At 42.2% G+C, this 26,566-nt stretch overlaps 4 protein-coding genes across 4 annotated transcripts; 1 reads left to right on the top strand and 3 right to left on the bottom strand.

Moving 5' to 3' along the window:
- Window positions 1-3,979: 3,979 nt before the first annotated feature.
- Window positions 3,980-7,668, bottom strand: LOC311011027 (forkhead box protein D3-A-like; the record flags this gene model as incomplete). Its single annotated transcript, XM_084005715.1, has 1 exon — window positions 3,980-7,668. One exon carries the CDS (start codon window positions 7,666-7,668, stop codon window positions 6,667-6,669), a length of 1,002 nt encoding a protein of 333 aa, XP_083861841.1. The 3' UTR covers window positions 3,980-6,666.
- Window positions 7,669-9,520: 1,852 nt separating this feature from the next.
- On the bottom strand, window positions 9,521-11,790 carry zglp1 (zinc finger GATA like protein 1; the record flags this gene model as incomplete). Its single annotated transcript, XM_084005519.1, has 4 exons — window positions 11,691-11,790; window positions 11,471-11,583; window positions 10,484-10,577; window positions 9,521-9,653 (listed from the first exon to the last, which is right to left on the bottom strand). Exons 1-4 carry the CDS (start codon window positions 11,750-11,752, stop codon window positions 9,521-9,523), a joined length of 402 nt encoding a protein of 133 aa, XP_083861645.1. The 5' UTR covers window positions 11,753-11,790.
- Window positions 11,791-14,542: 2,752 nt separating this feature from the next.
- Window positions 14,543-18,307, bottom strand: fdx2 (ferredoxin 2; the record flags this gene model as incomplete). The annotated part of the gene is made up of 5 exons (XM_084005693.1): window positions 14,543-15,723; window positions 15,832-15,919; window positions 16,015-16,121; window positions 17,726-17,777; window positions 18,121-18,307. The coding sequence occupies 5 exons, from the start codon at window positions 18,305-18,307 to the stop codon at window positions 15,567-15,569; spliced, it is 591 nt and encodes a 196-aa protein (XP_083861819.1). The 3' UTR covers window positions 14,543-15,566.
- A 4,395-nt stretch (window positions 18,308-22,702) lies between these two features.
- Window positions 22,703-24,918, top strand: LOC311010716 (centrosomal protein of 41 kDa-like). Its single transcript, XM_084005305.1, has 8 exons — window positions 22,703-22,801; window positions 22,941-22,998; window positions 23,077-23,243; window positions 23,344-23,411; window positions 23,505-23,619; window positions 23,709-23,915; window positions 24,297-24,436; window positions 24,865-24,918. Exons 3-7 carry the CDS (start codon window positions 23,126-23,128, stop codon window positions 24,422-24,424), a joined length of 636 nt encoding a protein of 211 aa, XP_083861431.1. The 5' UTR covers window positions 22,703-22,801; window positions 22,941-22,998; window positions 23,077-23,125; the 3' UTR covers window positions 24,425-24,436; window positions 24,865-24,918.
- Window positions 24,919-26,566: the final 1,648 nt, after the last annotated feature.

Raw genomic sequence — 26,566 nt, forward strand, 5'->3', positions numbered from 1 at the left:
ACCAGCAAACACTGACTGTGGACAGTTCTGCAAAACGCTGCATATATGTGAAATGGCAGAAGGTTTAGATGATACAAGTTTGAGTTGCATCAAATTGTAAAGTGTAGCATTAAGCACTTAAAGGCAGAATAAGTAGCACTAACAACACTAGGAGAGCATGCCCCCTGGCTGCAGCTAGGTTTTGGGTACTAACCAACCCTAGATTCACTCTTCGCCTAACTATAGTTGTGTTTTTTCAGTGCCGTGTCCGCCATTTTCATAGCTTCTTCTTGGATGCGTACTTAAGATCTGGGAACCTTGTTACGTTTTTATAAAGGTTTATGCCCAGAAACATTACAAACAGCAAAATCAAAATAAAATAACAGGCAGAGGGCAGATACAGAGACACTATACGCGTTTAGTGGGTCACAAGTGATGATTGAGAGAGATTATTTTTGTATGAGAAATTGAGCAAACAATGTAACGAAAGATATAAATAATAATGATAATAATACAGGAGATACTGAAAATAGTAACAATCCATTAAACCAGCAGCAGAATTGCAACTTAAAGGTCCCCTCTTATACTGATTTTCATCAATTTCACACAGCTGTCAGAGGTCCAACAACACTGTATTTGATATGCGTTGCCCCAAACCCATCCGTGGTCCTGAATTTCAGCTGTCTAAAATTTGCTCAAATGAGCTCTTCTGAGAACAGGCTGTTTCTGTGTCTGCGCCTTTAAATGCTAATGAGCTCCGTCTGTCATCGCCTACTTGGAAAGCAACGGAGACGATGCCGCTTACTAGCAGCAGCATGTGCCAATGCTTACATGGATGTATCGCTATGGCTCACCTATGTGTCTCAGGTGAAGTTGCTGGGTCCCGTATGGTTGGGACAGATCCTTTTACAAGGGTCAGTGTCGGGGCAAAGCCAGCTGTACTGACCCTCGTTACTGAAGCAGTCCAATGTGAAGTGGTTAGTACACACATGCAAGCTAACACGGACTGTAGCCGGCACATTGTCATTAAAAATTAAACACAACCACTGTCTCTTCTATCCTTCTGTAGCTGGGACAGAATATAAGCACTTATGTTGATTTGTACAACCAACAACAGCAATCTGCGTGTCAACAACATTGTGAAACTAGCTATCTCACTGCTATCTCACCGCAGGACACACTGAACTTCACCTCAGTGATGAATGCCTCCTCTTGGATATCTCCTATCATCGCGCAGAGGACTTCGGCCTATGCAAATGACTCCTTTTGTTACGTAACGTTGAGAGCTGAACAGCCTGTAGGAGCATCGTTGTACCAGTGGGTGGGCTGCAGAGACCATGCAGGAGTCGCTTGTTTTCCTCATTCTGGGAGTTGACAGGCTCAGGGAGGACCAGTTTATAGATGTAGAGACCAGAGAAAACATGGTTTTCATTATATGGGACCTTTAATAAAATCCTTATTTTCGTGTATTGCCATTTCAACCCAGTTGACAAAAAAATGTGTTTTGGTTGCACTCAACAACAAAACATATAATCACATATCACACACAACAAAAACACACTGCCACAATTACAGTTAGAATACAATAAATACAACCAGATGGCTCAAGCCCTAAAATTGACAAGTGCTTGTTTATACATGTTTATATCAATGAAGCATTTAGGATATAGATTGCTTCGGGATTAGCATTGTTGTGGAAGTGAGATGTTCTAGTTGTATTACTGTAGTAGTCTTTGACCAGAAAGTGGGAGACTAAATAGAGGGTTTGCAGGGTGTGAGGAGTCCTTTTGAAATGTACAATCCTCTCCGCTGCTTGCGGATGTGGCACAGCTCGGAAATGGTGGCGGGTACACAGCCAGTTATTTTCGCATAACTCTGCCCATCAGTCTTTTTTCTCGTGCTGTACGACTGCTGTAGCATACAGTTGAGCACACTTTTTATTAACATTCTGTAGAACTCTAACTTTAACCAAGTTGTCAAAGCTTTGAATGGTCTTTGGTGAGCTTTCTTCTGGATGGTGATGAAGTTGTCTTCCAGTCTCTCTACACCTGGCTGTTGATGACCAGAGTTGTATCACCAAATCTTTACAGTATCAGAGTGTTAAATACAGTCATTGGTGTGTGATGAGTAGACCGGTGGTGAGAGGCGCCTGTGCTGATGGTCAGTTTGAAAATCTATTGTTGATTTTGACACGAAGAGATACAGTGTCATGTATTCACCGATCAATCAGAGCTGAACGCAAACTGATTGGTATCAAGCACAACACTACAGGTGTTTCTATAATATACCCTCAAACACTGTCATTACATTGTTACGGCGCGGACCTGCAGTCATTTAAACAGTGGGCTTCTTAGTCACAGTAATTATTACTGCAGATTTAAAGCATGCTGGTAATTTACGCTGGTTCATAGACCAATTAAAAATACCAGTCGAGACAGATGTCAGTTCAGCAGCACACCGTTAAAGTTGCTGAGTACAAGCCCTGGGCATACGATCAGGGCCCGCGGCGTTCCTGCTGTTCTTATTGCGTAGCAGACCTCTGACCTTCTGCTCCTCAATCAAAGTTCAATCAAAAGTTGGACACAGGGGGCTTCCACTGTAGGCAGACTCTGTTGGCGGTTTGGGATATTACCAAAGCAACAGTAGAATTAATTAAATTCAGCGGGCTGCCAGGTCATTATTACAGGCCGATATAGCCGCCTTGTAGTTGATAATTTGTTGCTGTTGCTACCGTACACCTCTGCTGTCCTTGATCATAATAAACCACACAAACACAATTTAATAATACATGTTTTCTTAATTTTTTTGAGCCATCTAGTATGGGATGGGGGATTCTGACTCTCCTGATTAAGGAGAATAAGCGATGAGCCATTGAGTGTGAAAGCAATAATGTGACATCCCTGTGCCTTCTGGTTTTTGTGTTGTATATATAACTGAGACTGAAAGACCTTTTTCCAAAAAGGTTCACCAGAATCAACGTGATCTCACCCTCAACTCATCAAATACCGATGTTAGTCATCTCCTTTGGGCGTTGACGCACCGCTCTTTCAACTAACGCCAATGTAAACCCATTTCCTATTGCTCTGGGCGTCATTCTTACACACCGATGTAGTAAAAAGAGTGAGATAGTCCACACTTGAGGTGGACAGGTCAAACAAAGCACTGACTAAGTCTTGGTATTTGAGGAGTTGGGAGTGAGAATGGGTTGCCAGAACATGTGCAACCAGGTTGCCTCTGTAAGCTTACACCGTCTCATGTGGGGTCAGTATTTGGGTTTATCCTGGCTGACTTCGTCTTCCTAAAGTGAAGATGGTGGACTCCCTTGAACTGCATCACACCATGCCTCCAGGACAAGGGACACGTCTTGTCCCCAAAATATTTTGGTATTATTCTTAGACTGAGGGCTTGTAGCATCAATATCCTGATATGATTCTTGCCTGAAGGTGTGCTCACCTAGAGGATCCTTTGCATCTATACCAACAGTTACACACATGATCACCTTCTGAATATTACTCACCCAATAATAGTAAAGGACGTTTGCTGTTCCCATTCCTCCCAATTTCTTTGGCCTCTGTAAAACAGGGCTGTTTGATTAGGTGGAGTCTTGCATGCTCGTAGTTGGTCTTCATGAGAGTGCTGTTTTGTATGTTCAAGCCTTGTAGCTTCTTGACTGTCAGCCTAAATTCACCGCATAACATGACTGTTTGTTCCTCAAACATAATAGATGATAAAATATAATGAAATGGATACTCGTCCTTGAATTCTCTTTGCCTTTTCTTTTATTTTCTGAGTGAATTCTTATCTAATTACTTTGTGTTTGGACCATGAGTTTCAGTTTGAGCAATAAAGACTCCCCCCTCATTCACACACTGCATCACCCAGCCTGTTGAATACACCCAGCAGGCAAACTGTGATGAGGAAGCTGCATGTCTTCCTTTCTTATAGCCTACATTGCATGATTAACTACATTTAGCAAGACGTTTTTTTAAAATCCCAAGACTAAGAAGTGTATAGAATTCCTGCTCTTTTCTAAAACAGAGACAAAAAAAATCCTTGTTATATGCAGAGATGCAAAGGACTATAGATGAAAGGAAAACAGTGGCACTGGTCATGAATATGGGAACGAACAAGAATGAAACCACTCATAAAACGATGATGAGGGTCATTTTGCCATGCAACTGGTTTATTGGTATATTACTTGTGATGAGGTTCCTTTCAACCTCGTCCATGTTCATTATCTTTAAACTTTGAGTAGGATAAGGAGGCACACCTTGAAGGATAAAGTTCCATGAACACCTGCCCGGTTTATAAGGAGACCATAAAACAACATAACAACAAACAACATAAAACTCAGATAATCCAGCATTATCATATTTTCTAAACTGTTATTAACAAAGAAAATACTCAACATAACAATAAGAGTTGGTACGACCCATACCCATGAACAAGCAAAACTGGGTGGGAGGGGCTTCCTTGACATTCCTCCCTGTTCTACTTTGTTCAATACTTTTAATGGTTTATGACTGAATGCCCATCAGCCTCAGTTGTACTTTTCATTCAGAGTGAGTTAGCAAATGCTAATCTAAGCTTGTGAACCTAGTGAGCATTGTAGGCCTACCTGTAAAATATATGCATATTAGCTACTAAGTCTAAGTACAGCCGCACAGGGCAGCTATGGATGTAGATTTATACCTATACACTGAATTTATATATATATATATATATATATATATATATATATATATATATATATATATGTATGCCTACATACCACAGGCTGAGTGAGAAATGTGCATTTAGTAATTTCACTAAAATTATCCTTATGCCAAGAAAGAAAACGGAACAAACGCCAGGAGGAAGTTGCAGGAGAATAAAAAAGATGAATTGAAACCAAATGTCCCTTCATCAGCAGCCGAGGTCCACCACACACACACACACACACACACACACACACACACACACACACACACACACTGATTCTCAAATGTGTTGGATGAGTTAAATGGCTGATTGAGGGTGAAATGATTACATCATGCCTCCGGCTCTGTCCGCTTGTTTGGAGGCTAAACGCAGCTGGACAAAATTAGACTATTCCCACAATTCTCTCATTTTATGCTTGTGTTGTGGTCCTGTTTCAAAGCCCCGACTATAATCACGTACGTTTGTGACTAATGCACATCCAGCAATTCTGGACATTTCTGTTATGAAAGGTTGTCAGTGTGAATAAATTGAAATTATGAGATAATGTAGCGGAAAATTTGGGCTTAATAGTCTGCTTTTTTCTTCACCTTTCTACACTTTCAACATAGCTTTTCTCTTTTCATACCGACAGGCTAAATAGTGAGTTTTGCTGCAGTCCAGTCCAGATTTTGGGGATTAGCGAGACGTCCCCCCATTCCTCAAATATCAAATAGTCCACCATATTTCCTGTCCTGTGAGGGGGCTCACACTGCACTCCGACTCACATATCACTGAATGACTTGAGTGGGTCACACACACCCTGCGACACATGGAGATTGTTCTCTAGAACAGGACTGTGAGCTGAATAAAACTAAAATATAAAAGGGGTCGCCTGGAAAAGCAAACAGCTCCCTTAGGGGTTATGTAGGTGGAAGGCAGGTGTTTACAGATGAGCCACATCACACAAGCACCATCAACAACACCCAGGGAGAGATTATCCATTATCCTTCATGCATTTACCCAGAGTTATTCTGGAGTAAATAAAAGTAGCCTAATATGATCCGTGTTGTAAAATTAGCTGTTAAAACAAAATAAATCTGCTTGCACCTTCACACGTTTTAGGAAATCTAAATTCTAAATTCTAAATTGGAAAAAATTAAAGATGAAAAATATGATTAATTGCATGATAATGATATTTATTGCATTCCTCTGCAGAAACCCAGATTAACAATGTGTCACGACACTGCAGATTTGTTCTTATCTCTCATTTGTCCGTGTCCATCTGAACGTGTAATAACACCAGCACGAACAGATGTGTTTGATATCCATGCTGAACGCTGCGCGGTCATCTAGGTTATACCTCTTCTCGGCCAGCAAACGAGGGAGCAGAGATCAAATATGCAAAAGCTCGGATCTTATGTGATCTCTTGCGTTTGGATCAGCCACATTAAGATTAACGCAATTTAACATTAAGATTTTGATTATTATATAATACTTTTATTTGTCATAAACGGCCTAGTGTTTTATGATTAAAACGGCCTCCTTTGCCTCCAAATTATCTGCTATGTTTATTCTCGTTTTATATAATTAGAATTGATAATGTTCAGGCCTAATTCTGTTTATTTCGTTTTTTAATGCAGTGCGTTTCATTTCACCCAAAGCTTTCAGTTATGTTTGGCCTTCATTTTTGTAAAAATAAATAAATAAAAAAAGACCCCCCAAAAATATTATATAACAGTCCATCAAAAATATATCGTATAATAAGTCACATTATTTCTACATTATTGATGGTGATGAACCCTGATATTTAATTCAGATTGCACAGTTTGTAAATTCAATCACGATTTATTCCAAATATTTTTAAGAACTTTACAATATCAGTTATTCAAAAACAAATAGCTAAACGCAGAGGCCTGTTTGCAAGCGTCGCCATCACGTCGTAAAAAATGTTTTTTTATTTTTTATTCTCCAGCTGAGGGGAAGAAGACCCCCGTCCAAGACACGACATTAAATTAAACTAGACGGAACCTTTATGGTCCCGGCGGGGGAGCCGGCCAGAGAAACGGGGTAGCTGGGTGTCATTCCGTGAAGCGAGACGCGAGGCATGAACGAGCCGTCCGGAGCCAGAGACGGGACCGCGGCGCAGCGTCCCGGGTCCAAGTGTTCAAAGGTGAGACACGACGGGAACGTCTTGGAGAGGAGCGATGAGAGCGCAGGTATGATGCTGCTCACAGGTGGGATGCTGGGACTCGTGGGGGAGCTTAAACGACTTCTTAAGCCCAGGTCGTGGTACAACTCGGCACCCGGGGGACAGTACGTCATCCGGTGCGCTCCGAGGCGAGGAAACGCGGGCAGCAGGCTGCGCTCCTTGGTGTCCTTCCACCCTGCCAAATAGAAATGTTGCCGCTTGAAGCGTTTCCTCCGCCGAAGAAAACTCCCATTCTCAAACATCCCGGCCGACATGGGATCCAGGGTCCAATAGTTGCCCTTGCCGGGATTCCCAGGCTCCCGGGGCATTTTGACAAAGCAGTCGTTTAGAGACAAATTGTGACGGATCGAGTTCTGCCACGCGGGGAACTTCTCCCGATAGTACGCGAAGCGCTGGCTGATAAAATCACATATCTCGCTGAGGGTGAGCCTCTTCTTGGGGCTCTGGAGGATGGCCATGGTGATGAGAGCGATGTAAGAGTACGGGGGTTTCGCCCAGGCGTTTCCCCGGTCTCGACCTTCCTGCAGTCGGACCGCAAAGTCGCCCTTCTCCCGCACTTCAGCGAAGGATGGAGCGCTCTGCTCAAAATCGGGATTACCATTATCAATCCCTGAAAACCCCGCGTTCTTCACGGCTTCACTGGCGTCCGTCTGTCCCTCCGCGTCCACGTACGTCTCCTCCATGGGTTTGCTGTCCAAGGTCATGGCCCGGAGTGTCCGGTGGCACGGCGGCCCCAACAGGCGCTGATCGTGCCTGGGACGGAACAGGCGCAGACCCCCTTCATTCACATCTGACTGCATCTTGGACTTTTAGTCTCCCACCCTAAACTTCCTCCTCCTCCTCCTCCTCCTCTTCCTCCCAAGCAGGCTGTCTTCATCAACACAACAGCAGATCCAAACCTGAAACAAACCTTAAGCTTTTAACTACAGATGGTAGTGAATATGATATAATCACAATAATTATCGCTGATGTCAAACATCTCACGCTCACGCCAACTATCGCGTGTTTTTATTCTCTGTGCGAGCCTCGTTTTTATCTGGAAGTGTTTCAATCCCAACTCTCAGGGTCAAGTTTGTCTTTCAGTGACGTGTCACATAAAACACGCACAGACTAAAAGACATGAACACAATAAACTAGATTTAAAAATCTGTAAAACTTCTGCAATCTGAAATCTCACATAACATGGTGAAGAGTCACATGTTGAGTTAATCCAGCCATTATGGAAGAATCATTATCATCAGGCTCATCCTGAACATTTCACTTTATATATATCTATACGATCAGATGTGGCCTTTATGATTCTCAATCTCTGAATTTATTTTTCTTTTAAAGAAAAATTACTTAAACAGACCAGCTGCATAAATGCGTCACTTTACCACTTTTTATTGTATTGTGTTTATTGGCTCAAACATGTTTTAGAGTTTACCGTCGATATTAACATGACCACAGCATGTGAAACTGTTTTTGGAAATATGTTTAATGTCTACATTCTGTTCAGCTCGTTTCTATCCTTTATGTTCTTGGCCTCCGCAGCGCTCATTCCCTTCGCCGTTGCTCGTTGCCGGATGGTGACACAGTCAACTCTGGCTGTTTTCAAAAACGAGGAAGACGTAATACTTTTGTGAAAATAATAGCTACACTATATCAATTCCTGTGAGGCCACCCACTTGGCGAGTGGGCCTGTACTGCAGGGTGGGCTGAGGAAACTGTGGGACGTCTCATTAATGAACAATTCTTTCCTGACCCTCTCGTTTAATGCGATGCGCGTAAAACCTCTGAAACTGTTCTATTTTATAATCATTTTTCCAAGGGGATTTATATCATGAGCAGGCCTTACATCCATACAAACAAACAAAGAACCATGAACAAATTGGATGTGTCATACTGAAATTAATACAGACCAAAACCCATGCAACACACACACAAATCGATTTATTTTCTTCTGGTAGAAAACAGCAATGCTGAGGAAATCAGTGTACCAATTACACCGGCAACAACCCGAATTAACCACAACAGAAACAAAACCACCACAATTAGAATCAATGAAAAATACAATAAATAACTTAATTTAACGTGAGCAACTAAATGTGTATCCACTGAACTTAGCAGACAGTCTTGCTGTCAAGGTCCTGAGAAGCAGTTAATAACAGTGAACATAGCAGAGCTCAGGTTGCAGTTTTTGGTCCAGTACAAAGATAACGTTCTCCTGCAGTCGTCTAACAGCCGACCGTGATACACAAGCAACGCTGAAGCTAATTACATGAAAATTGTCAAAGCGCAAATAGGATCAGTGCAGTAAAGACTGAGGCACAGATTGTTTTTCAGATGTCCCACATTTTTTAAGAGTTTTACAAGTTGTTTTTTTCAGCCTTGTTTATGTTTGGTGTCTGGTGTACACAGCACCGTGAGAGCAGCCATAGAGCCAAGGGGAATTAGTGCCGTTTCCTGAGGTACAACACTGTAGCAGTAAAACTAATTTAAATACTGAGTCAATTAAGAAGTTGGTGCTGCTCCTCTGTTTCCATTCTCATATGTCGTGAATTGTTGTACTAAGAACTACGGCAGCAGAGAGCGCAGTCCCGGACTGGTGTGTGCAAAGGTGTGAGCTTCGTCACGTGTGGACATAAAAAACCTTCACTTGTTGTGCATTCGCTAGGTGTTGTGTTTCCGCTGAGCTGAGGTCAGCCTCACAAAGTTTCCACACTTGAGGCAGCACGAGTTGGAGTTGCCCTCTTTCCTCGGGATGTGCCAGCATTTTAGGCAGCGCACTCTGTATTTCTTATACCTTCAAAATAGAAGAGAGAAAACACAATGCAGTGGTGCTCAAACACTTTTCCTGGTTGGTATTTTATCTATGACATATATATTCTAAATGTCCTGGTTATATAACACAGATTGAGCATCGCATCATTCCTCTTTTCACAAGCAAACTGGTGTGAATTTCTGCAGGCTAAGAATATAAACGACAAAACAAGGCAATCAACACAATACCAAGTGTTTCATATAGTCGTCCACAAATTAATGTCGCAAAATCTCACATACGCATTAGATTTAACATGTGTGGGTACACACAATAATGGATTTACTTTCTTTAAGTTCTTTTTAACACTTTAACAAACAACAGGAGAAACTGTGGAGAATGAAAACGTTCGAGTTTCACCTTACACTAATGAAAACCAGTGGTGATAATGAGCCAATATCCGCTCTTTTAAGTGTTATGCTTTAAAACATTAGTCCATTTCTTGCGTTTGTGTCTCTGTGGTTACCAGTTTTATCGAGTTTCTAATCCATAGAATTATTGTTACTAATAATTGTTGATAGGCAAAATTAACTGAAAAACCCAACAATATCTAGATGCATTTCTACAGTCAAATGCAGTCTAATTCTTTAAATATTAAAGGGTTTTTTGTATGATATAATTCTTTCATAATAATTAAATTGATGGACAATTAATCTTCATGGACTAATCGATATGGGTCTCAATGTTAGTCATATTCCTCTGCTTATAACTTCACACTAAATTATTTAGACTCCAATAGTGATCTAACAGATATGCCCTTGTACTAAATGTATTGTATTTATTTTTTTGTTTAAATCAGTGTTAATATGAGCTACCTTATTCCACAGGCATTACAGAGTGGGGTCCCGTCCTCTGCATCCCTCCACATTGGGGTCTTCCTAGTGCAGCATGATGCACAGACTTTATCCTCTTGTGAAACAGAAAGGAAACATACGTTCAGTTTGTGTTACAGTCATTTTAAACTTTTTTTTTCAAGCAAAAGATTCTACCAAAAAACAAATTAAAAAAAGATGATGCAACTGAACATCTGACATAGCAGAAATAAATGCTACACTCCAGTGATAAGATTTATACTACAGTGTTAATCATAAACAAGCACAAAGCTATGTCTGGTGTCACAGAAAGAGTCTTGGCTGGTCTCTGAATGTTTGAGTGCAAACTGGTTCATATTCATAGTGAAAAGTAAAGAATGAACAGTGAAATGTTTGTTCTGTTTTTTTGGTCTTAAGGGAACTCGTTGATACCAATTATGGTATTCGGGTGCTTACACAATAGTTTCCCCTAAAAGCTCATCAAATGTGCACCACCTGTCCTGAGTAATGCTATCAAGTCACATGTTTTGATGTGGTGGCGTCCTCTAGTGGAGGAAATTGATATTCCATGCAAATAGGTATAACCTACATTATTCCAACTAGAGTAATGCTTGATGCATTTTGAACACATGGCATGGCAGCATTCATATTTGAACACGTCTGAAATAATAATTATCATATAATGATTGTGTTAATATACAGGTTATGATAAGTCTTCCCTTTATGCTTTTGTTGTATTTTATTCTGGAATTTTATATCTGAATCGAGGGACTGAAGATAAAGTATTTCATATTTTCAGATTTTAAAGCCTGCAGAGACAAACTTGGGATTTTGGACTGTAAGTGAAATTGAATTGACATATTTTACATGATTCATATATATTTTATCAGTTTAAATCGCTGGTGCTCCACATTGCTGTCTCAGGAGGCCGTCAAATTATAAACCGGCAAGGGCTTCACAGAACAGTGTCGGCGTTGGAGTGTTACTCACTGGAAACATTGGTCGTCAGGTAACTCTCCTCATCAGAGCTGCTACTTTTAAGGGATTTCTGGTACGTCCGTGTCCTCAGCCTCGGTTTTCTCACAATCTTGTGGAGCTCCTTGCTGCAGCAGTCACAAATAATGTCCGTGAACATTACTCATCGTCTGACCTAAGCTCTCATCAACAGCTGCTAAATGTCCATGCAAACATGTAATGAATCTGTCACTACCTGTATTTTGAAGTTATGAGGAGCCGACACTGTTCCCTATTGTCGTCGAGCACCGTGTCCATCCTGAACGTCACTCCCTGGAAGTCTGGGTCTTGGATATTAGCACTCCGCCTGGGATGAGGTTGTTTTCTAGGAGTCCTGGTTCTCCACTGCTGAGTAGATGGAGATGCAATTTCCTCCTTTTGTACTTGCCTGGGTTCTGGTTTTGATGTTCCAGAAGGTGAAGGGTTCGTTTCCCCATTATGGCTCGAGGATTGCAGCTGTGGAACTGGAGGGCATTTTCCATCTATGTGAACATGTGCACAGTCCGGTTTTGATGGTGTGATTTTGTCATCCTCATTTTTAGCGAGCGACTGACACTTCTCTGTAGCGCTAAATAAAAGTGATGCTGGGTGCGAAGAAGGCAGACAGGAGCTCGGAGGGGGCAGCAGGGCGTCACACTTGGCCCCTGTAGTTAGGTTTGCATTGTGGTCTAGTGTTAACGCTGGCTTTGACAGAGCTACGTTTGCTATGTGTGACAAAACTTTTTCAGGGAATGGTACATGCAAAATATCCTGTTCAGAAGAGAAACAATGGTTCCACTCAAATTGTCGGGCAACACTGAACACAGAAACCGTGTCTGCGTTCTCAGCAGTCTGTGAGTGAACACAACAGCCCACCTCTTCTTGCACACAGCACTCTGGTTTGTAACTTCTGGCTCTGTTGCAGCCCTCTTGCCTCTCATAGATAAGAAGGGATGGTCTCAAAGTGCATTCAGCACCTACACAGTCACCTTCGACTGCCTGGTCTGTTACATCTGCTGTTGCAAGGAGGGACTTCTCTACCGAATGGCCTAGTTTTGTGCAAGATGATACTAAACCCAGGTCCGTCTCCTCTTGATGCAGGAGCCTCTCACACTGCAGATTGATCAGACTCAGTACTTTCCAAGGGCTGTTGCATTTAGGATGTGGCTCCACCAAAGTTGTGACCTTGCTTCCGTGACTTTCCTCCTTCACTTGTTTCATCTGTTTATAAGGAGACATATGAGACAAACTGTGCTGGCAGGAACTATTAGAGATTTTAAACGGAAGCGCATCCTCTTCCTCTTTAAAAGGACCTTGCCTGGAAGTTTCATGTAGCCACGTGGAGGTTGAATTTGTGTCCAGGAAACTGTTGGGGATGGGGGATGCTAGCTTGGAAACTTCCTGGAAAAGGTAGAAGAGTGCTGAGTGGGAGGCATCGTGTTCAATTGTGCTCTGGTTTCCCTGGATGATGGCAGCTTGTGTCCTTGGTCTTGTGCTCATGTTGAGGAAGTGTCTGTATCATAATAACAAACAGCTTTTAATGTCAGTAGTTCCCAACCGTGTTGTTTTGCAAGGTAGGAAACAATTAAATCAACATCGTGCTCCACAACATTTTCAAGTTTGTTTTCAGACTTTTCTCAAATGTTTGCTTTTTTCCCACCATTGTAAGATATCGTATAGTTTTACCTCTTCTAGTTATTGTCTTTTTAACAGTCTGATAGAAAACTATTCTCTTCAATTGAACTGCTCACATCTCACATACATGCACATAAGCTACATCAACTACTGGTGCACACATAAGCAGATAAGCTAGGGCTATAGCCTATTGCGGCGTTGAACATTTTGGTTTTCAAACTGGCCAGTGGCGGTGATGTTGAGCTATTGAAAACGTGAAATTTAAAAAAATAGTTTTCTTAACTATTAAAAATAGTTATCGTCATACCTAACTCGGGCTAACGTGAATCATCTAACGTTGGTGTCATTTTGTTATTTTAAAAACAGAAGGTCGAGCTGTCATTCGTCACAAACGAAGCCGTTTGAAACGAGAAAGAGACGACTTTTATCAAAAATGTAACTTCATTCAAACTCACCGGAAGAACTGTAGCAAAGCGTCGAGCTCTCGGTGTCATTTAAAGGTGTTCTGGAACGCAAATGTAGCCCGTTTGGAGTTCTAGAACGTCTAAGATATTCGCGGTTTTCGTCAGTTCGACTGTCGCGAGCGCCTAAAGCAGGTCGGGTGGATATATTGACACAATGTCAATGCTAAGAATCAATGAAAGTGTGACTGTCAACGTATATACGAACACCAGAAGCGTATGACTTTTCTCGGGCCTAAACGTTTTGGACTACAAAAAGAAACGGTGGCGTTGATGGTCAGCCGGGCCTACGTGTTTAGCAAATTACTTGATTTAACGCATCATGTTGGCATCGTGAAGCACAGTTTGTTGGCCTACAGTATGACCAGAGCTCGCAGCAGGCAGCCTGTGAGTTGGACGGTCGCATGTTCTGATCTTTACGCCTGTTTGACCTGTCATGGCCTCTCTGACAGTTGGGCTAGAAGACACCAGCTCCGATTCAAACAGGTCCACCCAGCGATCCAGGCATCGCTCTACAATGCTGCTGATGCTCACCTTAGATCCCCGAATCGATCGCCAACAACTCATCGATGAAGTGTGCCAAGCCAAACTCACTGGGAAGTCAACCCGCCTGAGCTTGGTTGCTGTGACCGGCTCGTGTTTTTCGGACCGGGAGGAGTCACGCGGGTGTTTTTGGTTTGCTAGATTGCACGCGTTTGGGAATAAAAGTGTTGACTGCGCAAGGGCTCCGGTTTCACTTGGTAGCTGCTGCAAAGCGACGATCCAAATGCGCGCTCCCCTTTTTGCTGTTAAGGTGGATTTTTTTTAAACGAACAATGGTCGCTTGCTAATAATGCAATGCACTAACTTTGATGATTTTAAGCACGAAGTTAAGTGCATTTCTGTCCCCCATGAGTCCTTGTAGTGAGTGTTCAAGGCTGCTGGGTAAGGAGGACAGTGTTCAAAAATAACTTTTAAAAACATTTTATTGTACAACTTTAAATATTTTTCATTTTAATACATGATATACACAGTTGACTTACATTTGTGCGTAAGGACGAGTACAGTAGAGTTTAACAAGTAAAGGGTAGATGTGGGAAAACTGATTTCAACATTAAGCCCACTGCTTAGACAGACTAGTCTGCACCTCCATCCTGCTTCAGATCAAAGCACACCTGAACCACAGTCGAGCTGCTTTAACATGCATTATCCAGCCGACACTTGAAAGACAATTTGCCTTTATATGTTTAGCCATGTTTATAGGTTGTAAAATAAGTTTCAACATTTGGATTTGCTCCATTGGTAACCCACCCTTTCAGCTGCAGGCAGCCTTTTCTTCCCAATAGACTTAATTACACTATATGGCTCCTTCCGTCTCAGGCTTCAGTACCGTGCAGAATAAAACATGTGAGGTCCAGGACTTGGGGTTGAACTTCAGTCAGTGGGTGGTTACTGACAAGCTATTGCAACACCTACTAATGAACTTGATAAATAAAACTGAAAGTAAATGAAATGCATACAATTACTGACAAGTGGATCAGAGTGGCAGAAATGACTAAGAACATCATCGTGTAATGTTGTGCGTATATGAATTGTAACAAGGAATGTTCAAAGATGAACTTTGTTAAAAACGTGTACTGCAACGCAGTAACCCGGATGTGTGCGTGTGTTTTAACAAAGAACAGTTTGAGTGGCGTCTTGATGCTTGCCTGAGAACACTCCACATAAATAAATACAACGTAGGTTAAACCATCACAGTTTTCTTTTGTTTGTTTTTAAAGTAACCATTAATTTCACCTTCAGTGAGACTCTGCCTGATGTCAACTGCAGGCCTGTCCTGTCATTGACTAGCTGTGGAATTTGTCAGTCGGCAAGAAGTCAGGGGAGTTGCTACAGACTACTATCATAGCAGCGCATCTCTTTATGGTCGCCCCCCCTCGCTCAACCAGCTCACATGGCGTCTAGCTCGCAGTGGCGCCCTCTGATGTCTCTCCAGCCCTCAGCGTCTGCTCCTCCTCTCAGTGAGGTTTGGGCACATGGCCGTCTACGTAGAAGTTCCTGGTGACTTTGGGCAGGGTGAGCTCCATGCCCTCGAGCTCTGGAGTGAGAATGATCTGGCATCCCAGCCGGGAGTTCTCCTGAAGCATGGCCGCCATGTCTAGCATGTCATCCTCCCTAGAGCGCCAAGATGTCTGTCAGCATTTGCAGCGACCTCCCTTTCCCCCAATCAAAGACATTTTTTGAAATTCAAACGCAGTTAGAAATGATTCTGAGCAGACCTACCTTTCAAGAGGTTCTGGCAGTTTGTCAAAATGGGAAGAAGTCACATAGACATGACACGTTGAGCAGGCCAGTGATGCCTCACAGGCTCCTACATGAAAGGGAAACAAGTTATGAGCAATAATATCTCGGAAGCATGCTTCACTGACATACTTAACAAACAGCTCCATCTGTGTAAATACTCACCTTCCAGTTCAATCCCATGCTTCTGAGCCAGATACATGACATTGTCTCCCACTTTGGCCTTAACTGGTATCCTCTGGCCGGACCGGTCTATATACACCACATTCACCCTAAGCAGCAGTGAGTGAAAAACAATTATTAACAATCATACATTAGAGCTAACCTGACAAGGTTATGAAACATTTTCATTCACCATTCTGCCCTTTTAACGCTTACAAGTATAAAGACAGAAGACGAACAACATGTTTCAGTAAAGTGCTTGATTTGGGGCGGTACTCACCAGCTTTGGTGACAAAAAAAGAGTTCTAATTGCAGAAGGAAAAAAACCCCAGCAAAAAAAGCTTTGTGTCCGTTTACTTTGGTACTACTTCCTGAGAAGCCTATATTCAAGAGCACAAATCTTTTTTTGTTATTTTAACAGTCTGTCAAACCGTTTCCTGCTCAAAAATGTTATGAAGAGGAGGACATATTTAGATTTCTGCTGGTGCGTCCGAAATCCTCTGTCAATAAAGCATCTTTACAGAGCCTGACGGGCATCAAGGGGTGGGTCTTTTTATATCACGCGCAAACGAGTTACTATTTTTTTATTTCATCCATAGAACGACAAAGTCCAACGTCAGGGTCAGGAGCATTCAGAGTTCAGTGTCACTGTCCAAGGACACTTCAACATGCTGGGGATTAAACCACAAGCTCTGCAGCCACAAGTCTTGTACAAAAATATACAATGTTGTAGTACAAATACTAAGGTGTACCCTCAAATGAATGTTTTCTCTGGAAAATGTGTCTCTCATACATGCATAGGATGTCAGCTGCTGGTTTAGAGCACTACTGGTTCAGAGCACTACTGGTTCAGCCTATGTAGAGCAGAGGTTCTCAAAGTGAGGTCACCCAGGTTAACACTGGGCCAATAGAAACTCTGATATCATTGTGACACGTCACGTCAATCTGTCAATCAAACGTCACTCCCGCTGCTGCTTTGCTTGGCAGAGGTCTATTAGCTGGCTAGCTAGCTGGCGACCATGGAGAAATATTTGAGTCAGTCCACATTGTCAAGTGACGCTGAGCCCAAACTAGACAAATTGAGAAAATATAACCAACCCATTATATCGAGTTTGGTTTTATTGAAAACGGCGATGGGAGATCAAAATGCGTGTCCTCAGGTCTTTAGCCAGCCAAGCTAAAGCCACATCTGATTATTAAGCACCTGGAGTTTAAGGGCAAGACACATTTTTTTTGTTGAGGAATACACCCGTCAGAAAACACGGATGGTGAACCTGGCCACAACTTCAGAGAAAGCCCAGAAGACTTGCTATTTGGTCGCTCAATGGATTGCTACACGTGAAAGCCACACACAATCAGACTTCACTCATACTTCCAGCGGCGGTTGAAATGTGCTTAATCTGTGATACCATCATGAGGGGGTCCTTGGAAAATGTGCTCCCCTGTAAGGGGTCCCTGGCCCCCAAAAGTTTGAGATGAACCCCTGATGTAGAGGATGTGGTCCCAAAAGAAAATGCAAGTCTAGCATGACTCAGCAACTACGTTATCTCTTTCCTTTAAGATTCTCCACTGACTGGAACATCGCAGTTTCAACAGTTAATAGTAGTAGTAGTACTAGGATGCAGCTGTTATTTATTAAGTATAACGTTTGCATTGTTTAATACCAACTGATAACATCGTATCTATTCACAACAACAGACCCCTGTAAACTTACACATCCTCCGGATCCTCTGCATTGGAGCCCCCCTCCGCACTGTGGTAAAGACCTTTAAAACAAACAACAACAACAACATGACCGTGAGTCTCTCCGGTGTGACATCAGCTCCCCCCGACTTTACCGGATGCGGAGAATATTTCACTTGTTGCATGAAGTTTCACAACCCCATCTAGGAAATGTCAGATTACACAAGTGTCATTGAGCGGACTTTGACTCTGACTGGTGAGATCCTTAGACCACCTGTGAACCAAACCTCGTTGGCATCAGCCATAGCTTAAAGCCCGGGATGAAAAAACACACCTTATTCAGACTCATCCTAAACATGTAGTCCCGAGAGAAGAGCCAGCGTCTGACTGAGGCTACAAAGTGTTAGCAAACTGCGGCACACTCACCTATACTCGTCTGTAAGTGTCGGTTTATGGTCCCAAAGCTGTCGAAGGAAGCCCCCCTTTGTAAACGACCCGCGCTGCTCGCGCAGCTCTTAAGCCGATAGAAGGGACACGTGCTACAGTCCGGTATAACTCGAGAAAGTCTCAAAGTCAGCCCCATGCTCGACCGGACTGCAGCTGAGGCCGCCATGATTCTGTTTTGGTCACACGACCGACAGCGGCCAATAGGAAAAGAGCTAGCGGGGCCACGGCTCTGCTGTGACGCACTGCTCCGACAGCAGAGGGCGCTGCTGCTTCACATACGGCCAACACATCGTGATATGCGGTAGGCTCGTTAACAGTAGGATAACTGCTTTGTATACTCCTGGGCTTAATCTCCAACAATGGATCCTTTTTTAACAAAAAAGATGGTCATTTTATATGTAGCTACTAAAACTAGTGACTAAATCTGTCAGGTAAATGAAGTGATTGGGTATAAACATCTTTAATGGGTCAAAGTAAAATATATTGAACTCTCAGTACACACCAACATTAATTTGCTTCCAAATGGGTGGAGATTTTAGCAGCACATAGCATCAGTAACAGGTTAGAGGTCTTTTTTAAGAACTGCAAACTACGGTACTTCCAGTAATACTTGTACTTTAGTGTTTTCCATTTTCTATTTCTCCATACTTTTACTTCACTACATTTCAAACTGAATATGTTTACTTGTAATGTTTACTTGCCTGTTTTTAAATTGCGGTATTGCCATATTTCTTACTTTACATTTGGTTCAATTGTATTTTGTTCCATTAGCAGCATGGGCCAGGCTAAGTATGCTCAAGTTATGCCTTTGGTTAAGGAAGCAGGTCTGCATCAAATAATCAAAATACAACATTCCTCATTTCCACATAGTCCCGTTCACTGTTGAGCTCCATACTCGGCAATATCCCACAAAAGTAAATACATGTTCTGCCATGTTTGTGTGTGCTGCAGAAGAAGAGCTAGATAAGAAGTCTAATGCAGGCTGGCAGCAGAAAACTGTTTTGTATGACTCAGACCACTGGAGTGTGAAGACGGAGAAGTGATGTTATGACTAGAGGCAGGTGAAGCACTGTTTTCTGTCTTTCTGTACCTCCCTGTCCTTGACATCCACTTGGAGAAAAGTTCTCCTTAGAAAAATTGAGCCATAAACATAATCCCTCGACAGAGTAATAAAACTCCCACAGAGGAGCATTGTGTTGATATTTGAGATATGATGTATAAGCTTTAGTGCACTATTTTACCATAGAGCTATATTTTTTTGTTTCTTTTCTTATATTACCGTCAGTGGTCTCATCATGATCTGTGCTTTGGGGAGAAACCACGTTTAAAGATGGTTTTAGAATACATACAAACCCCCCATCTGGATCTGGCTAGAGAGGGTTTTTCCATGGCCATAAAAAGTAAATGGGGCAGTCTCGTGTCTAGTTTTTATTTTATTTTATAGGGAGTGCTGGGAGTCAACTCACAGGCATATAGATTATTACACATTATATACTTCAAATGCACATAATGAAACACTATTACACTTTCATAAATGTGCTCGCGCACGCACACCTGCATAGGATTACTGTCCAGGGACCGTTTACCTGTGTCTATGAAGTCTGTGAATTCAGAGCACTTAGTATATCATTGGGCCCTCTAGTCCGTTCGATCGTTCAGGTGTGTGTGTGTTTGTGTGTGTGTGTGTGTGTGTGTGTATGTGTATGTATGTGTGTGTGTGTGTGTGTGCAGGGGTGTGGTGTGTGGAGGTTGTTATACGCTTGACTTGGATATGAATTGGCCCCCAGCTGTGCCTTCAGATACCCTCCCCTCCCCTAAAGACTACGCAGTACAATAACTCATACAACCCCGCATACTCTCTCACCTCCTGAGGCCACTCACAATGACATATACACATATACACTCGCACACACGCATACACACTCACTCACACACACACACACACACACACACACTCACACACACACACACACACACACTCACACACACACACACACACACACACACACACACACACACACACACACACACACACACACACACATACTACTTTATAGACTAGGCCTGCATTTCAGATACTCCACTGTATTTATTTAACAACATTTGCTACTATTCCCTTTGCAGATTGATTAGTAATACAAAATTAAAAACAAATAATACATGATGATATATTATTATACCATATTCCACCTGGCAGTGTTTAAAATAATGCATTTACTCTCCTTGCTGTAAGTGGCGTTTTCTTGCAGAGGCCATTGATGATGGATGGATGGATGCCTCTACTACAGCAACTCCGGATTAAATCTGACGGCCGGCCAACACTAGAGCTCCGTAGTACGGAGAGGAAGAGAGGTTTTTGGACCTTTAATGAGGAGAATTACGTCCGCACTGAGTGGCTAGCTGGTAGCGCCAAGCTACAGCGGCTATTCTGCTGGCCCTGTCTCCTGTGTGTGTGTGTGTGTGTGTGTGTGTGTGTGTGTGTGAGTGTGAGAGAGAGAGAGAGAGAGAGAGAGAGAGAGAGAGAGAGAGAGGCGTGTGTCAGTCCTGGTAAAATGATGCTGGGCGCTCTAGTTCCTCTGACCACGGGAAATAGCAACATATAACATCCGTTTTTCTGCTCCCACCCCGTAAAACATCTTAGAGGTTGTGTCTCGCTTCCTCGTAAATGTTCCCTACGCCACTGGTTACCATAAAATCCTCATTTAACTGAATTAACTGAATTTTGCGGCACATCAAATTAGTGAAGGCTCTGAATATGGACCCGCAGCCTAATATGAATTGGTTTATATCAAATAATTAAAAAAAATATGAGGAAATTAAGTTAATTAAGAAAGCGTTTGATAATTGAGAGGCATCGCGGATAGAATGTGTGACCCCTATGCCAAAAAACAGTAGTTTTTTGAATTTGTAACAAGGGATATTATTCCCCTGTGACATGAACGCAGCACGGCCTGAATGCAGCGCTTGGCAACCAGCGCGCATGCGCAAAGAACCTTTTTGTAGGAGAGGCGGAGTATCCGCGTCTCTGATTGGCCAGTGAAACAGCGCTGACAAACCGCCAATGAGAACGTTACACTTGGACGCTATTACGTGTGAAAGGATGGCGAACCGGAGCCTCGGCAGTAAAGAGGTACGGTTAACAGCATTTCTTGTTTTCTATGTAACCGCTAACTGTAGTACAAGAAATAGCGGTGTTTAACCGCTAAGTGTAGATAATAAAACGTACTGTCAACACAGCGAAACATATAGCTTTCCTAGCGAGCTAGCTAGTTAGCTATGATCTATGCTAAGTTATCATGTTGCCATATCAACGCAATGCACCTGTTACAAAAATGTCGTTAGCTAAATTAGCTCTTTCGGGAAACTCCCATGATTGCAGGCTAACTGAACTACCGTCAGACATTTGACAGCCAGTGTTTGTTTCCGGTCACACAGCTAACACACAACCTCGTTGTCTGTTCCTTCTAGTACACAAAGAGCATACCCCGGAATCCAAAATATGACCATGTCAAAACCAAGCTGGACACAGGTATCTGTGCATATGTATTTCAATGTAACAAACTGGTGTCATTTGCTATGACAGGTATAAATGCTTATTGCTTATATTCTTTATTTATAATACAGGATGTAGCTATACTAAGTATATGGAAAGACAGGATTACAATGAAAAAAGTGAGTAACTCATTTATTTCTGTGACCCTATTTTTATTTTAAACAATGTTATATATAAGGAACAGGACTCATTTGAAGAGGGATCAGCATTGGCAAGTCATTTTAAAATGTTAATATTTCTACTCTATGCACTTTATTTGATGCACTCTAACATCACATTTGTTTTATATTTTAAATTCAGTAAAAAAAGAAAACTTGAATCCAGAATTATTATTTTTTTACATGACTAAACTGTAATTTCCAAGTCCCAAATGTTATAGATATAAGTATTGTCTTCCTAACGGTCCTAACAGTCCTTAGAAACACTTTCCAGTCTGCCCAAAAACGGCAGTGCTGGCGTTAACTGAAGCACTAGGGGGGTGAGGAGGAGGACTTGGGAGCCAGGTGAGCTGTGTTCAGTACGGCTCCCTGGGACGGCTGAAGTAATTACACAGTTGTTTTAAGTAATAATCAAACCCAGCGATCCCATCAGGTGTCTGACGTTTTGAGTATCATCAGGACTTTCAGGCTCCTTCCTACTCAAACTTTCTGTCCCCCTTTTTTTCAGATTTCAATTACCGAAACGATGAAATATTCAAACGGTTAAAGTTGACGACCTTTGCACAAATGGTGAGCATCAATGTTTATTTTCTTGCAATACTGTGAAGGCTTGCACAATACATGTGTCGTATTCCTGGGAAAATCCATTGTCCAGTTATGTCTGTATTGGAGATGGCGGGAAGAGAAACCCTGATCCCCTTACAGTGTTTAATAGTTGATGGACTACTTGCTAGAATCGTTTTGATTGGACGGCTTTGAATTCTTTTAGCTCGGTTAGTTACGTTCATTTACAGACAGCAGGATAATATTCTCTTTGCGTTTCCTCTTTGTGTTCCCGGTGCAAACGTCTCAGATTCCTAAACCTGTTTTTCCTCTCAGATACTTCAGGTCACCTCTGCAGCCGATCTGAATGAAAATGAGATTGACAGCGAATCACACGACCCAGGAGGTAACTAACACAATTACTCATTCAGCCAACATTGGGAAACTTTATTTATGTCCAGATGGGCCCTTAACATTTTAAAATTGGATTCAAACTGTCTGTCGCTGTCAGTGGATGTGGGTTAATTTCCCCTCGCCTCTGTCAGATCGCCAGGATGCAAGAGCCGAAGACGTTTGCCGTGCTGAGAGGTCAACCCTGCACAGGTACCGTGCAGCTTTGCACCCTGGGAAACATTACTGCTCACATTTACAGCTTCAAACTTCTTTCACTTACACTTACAGTCTTATTAACGGAGTGGGAGAGCTGAACCTCAACAGGAAGCATCAGGAGATGGAGACCATGTTGGTGTCCAGCCCCCAGCTCGGCGAAAGGCCCTACCCCGACTGCCCCTACCTGCTGCTGGACGCACGGGACCGTGACCAATACGACTGCTGCCACATTATTGGTGGTAAGTTTTTTTATCACCAAACCTCTTATGAAAAAGGATTTCTTGTTTTAATCCTCTCTCTCTCTCTCTCTCTCTCTCTCTCTCTCTCTCTCCCCTACAGCACACAGTTGGCCCGTTGCCATGGTGACTCGAAGAATGCACCCCTTCACCAAAGACATGCTGAAATATGTATCCTTCAATGCAAACGACACACCTGACCAGCCCTTTTGAAAAGCAGTCAACTGACCATCGTCTTGTCTGAACTTAACCCACCATCCGTAGAAAAACGCAGCTGGGAAGATGGTCATCGTGTACGACGTGGATGAGACTGTAGCCATCCAGGCCGCCAACATCATGTGTGAACGGGGATTCGAGAATCTGTTTCTGCTGTCTGGAGGTAAAGTAGCAGCTGAGTGGAGCTCACATCTGTGCGTGTGGTTGCATGTATGAGAAGAGCGATCGTCCCACTCTGCTGTCCTCTGCCAGGTCTCAAGGTCATCGCTCAGATGTTCCCAGAAGGGCTGACGACGGGCTCCATCCCGACCTCATGCATGACCTCTCCCAAAAAGCTGAAGGTGAAGAAGAGCTCCCGACCGCCGCAGCCGCCACCGCAAGCAGCAGAGGAGCGCTGGCGCTTTACCTCCGACGAGGTGGCCCAGATCCAGAGACAGCTGGAGGAGATTCTCGCCAACAGTAAGTCACACTGTCAGAGTGACGTTTTGTGTAAATGTTTTTGGTTCGTAGAGTTTTGACAAACTAGTTTCAGAAATTGTGGCTTAGCAATTGTAGAGAAACTGTAATTAGAGCATTGTTTAGGCGTTTCCCTGGGAAAACTCGGCACTAAGTTTGAGGAAAATAGAGCCAAAGTTCTGACAAAGTTATTATTTGTGACTTTATAAGCAGTCTTTGATGTCCAGAGGAAATTCCTTGGAAGATTTGCCTAATTTAAACTAGAATTAATTAATTATTGTTCTATTATTAGAACATTATTCAAAAAACTAAGACCATACATCAGAAAAAGTTGCCTGTTCCGTCACTCTGCTGCCCTTCAGTGTTTGCATTTGTTTCCTGCAGGACGCCGGTCCAGCCGCGGGTCAACCAGCAAGTCCCGGCCTCAAGCACCCAACGCTCGCAGTCGCTCCTTGGCTGCTAGAAAGGACGGTGGCAGGCTTCCGTTTACGTCATTGTTTAAATACGAATAAATAAATTGCATGGTAAATAAACTAAATGGTTAAATTTACAGAAATGTGTGGTTATTAATTGGTTTTAATGACATTATTTTATGGAAAGAGGTTGTATAATCATTTATATTTGATGTAATATAACAGTATATGACACTCAAAATAATGTGATTCATCTTTCAAAACATGTCATAAAACTGTTGAAAAACTAGATATTGGGTTTAAAATTGCAACAATTTAATGTTAATTTTAGATCACATCAAATGTATATTTAGTTATTTTATGTTGTTTTTAACGTTTAATTACAAACATTTTAGGTTTTAAAACGAATGAAATTACCCATAAAGATTGTAAATTAACATTGAAACATGAACAGCTACAATTTCCCATTCTCAGTATTTTTATTCAACTGTAACAGGTAACCAATATTACAGCAATATTCAAAAATCAATTACATACAGGACGAACACCTTTGACACCGACTCCAGGCACTGGCGATGACCTCACGGGAGTCCTCCCCTGCCTGCTCCACTGTCCTCCTGGCCGTCAGGTTGTTGCTGGGGGCAAGAACACAGACAACATCTGGTGTACGTGGCACAATAGCACTCACCAGCTCGATCCTCAGGTCCCTGGCGCAAGCCCCCGGCGTCGCCATGGCACCAAAGGATAGGCATCGTGACGAACCCATCCATGATGCTGCAAAGGTGGGAGTCCCTGACAAGAAGAACAAACTGGAACAACACAATGGAGAATTATTATCATGCAAACAAGATTATGATCAACATCAGACATCATTTGTCAAATGACTTCCAAAACAACAATACCTTTTTGTCTGGAGACTCGGTGGGATGACCAACTTGTGACTCCCGCCGGTGCGAGCAGAAGTTGGCCACTTCCTCACGGCATGGCGATGACCAGTTCCATGGGCTAGTTAAAAAGACTAAATCACAGTCAGAAATTTCATTCATAATTTATAATAATTATATAAGCAAAGCTCTTTCCACTAGGTCAGGTGTACAAATATAGTGAGAATACACCTAACAATTAAAAAAGTTAAACACTTAATGATAAAAAACGTTTGAGTACAAACCAGAGGGTCTGCCGGAGAAAGAGATGACAGGCTCCTGCCTGTCACACCGATCCTCCATCCTCTGCTTCGCAGCAACGGATAGCTGATGGTTCTTCCATCGAGGCATCCTAAATGAAAAAAAGGCACACTGGCCAAAAACGTTACCAGGAATATAACAGTGAAAACTTGTATTGAATGCAGTCAAACAAATAGAAACCCATTCCTTTGAGACTCAAAGTGTCCACTAGTCTCCCCCCTCTGATGATTTTCTCCACTGCAAAAATAAATAAATAATTTATTCATATAACATCAAGTCATATATCATATCATTAAAAGGTCATCTCAGACCACTAATCATACAGAGCTGGACTCTACATCTATTCTCTATAATATAAAAATGTTCTTAAACATACCTGTCAGCAGTGTAAACACAAACGTAAAAAATGTGTATATATATATATATATATATATATATATATACACATTTTTTACGTGTGTATATATATATATTTAGCTGTCCCAATGTGGTCTCCTCTCGTTGTCCAAGGTCCAAAGTGTCAAAAGCCAATCCAAAGTCCAAAGCCAAATATCCACAAGCCTCTCGTGAGATGCGTAAATGGCGCTCAGAAAAACTTGAATATCCGACTGGCCGATTGAAGACGCAACGTAGTGTATACTATCTCACTGAGCCAGCTATTAGCCAATCACAGCGCTTCAAAATGGACGAGAGCAGCAGGTCCCAGATTCGACACACCATAGACATGTCCAGACAGAAAAAAACCAAATAACTAAACAGGAAAAAGAAGTCCACAAAATAAAAGCGCGTTATATATCGGATTTATAAAAAATATGAAAGCAAAATCAAACATGACTTATACTGACATATTTAAAATAACAATACGTATTACTATGTTCCCATGGTTTACAAACGTATGAAGTGAATTAAGTAAGCCATGACAATGCCACGATTTTAGATCCTTCACTACAAAAGTGAAAGTTATTGTAACTTTGTGTACATTGTGTGATCGGCTCCAAACTTCACACAGTTGATGAGAGTTGTTAAAATATGTTTATGTCTTCAGTTGTATGTGATG

Source organism: Eutrigla gurnardus, assembly GCF_963514095.1.
Source record: "Eutrigla gurnardus genome assembly, chromosome: 3".
NCBI lineage: Eukaryota > Metazoa > Chordata > Actinopteri > Perciformes > Triglidae > Eutrigla > Eutrigla gurnardus.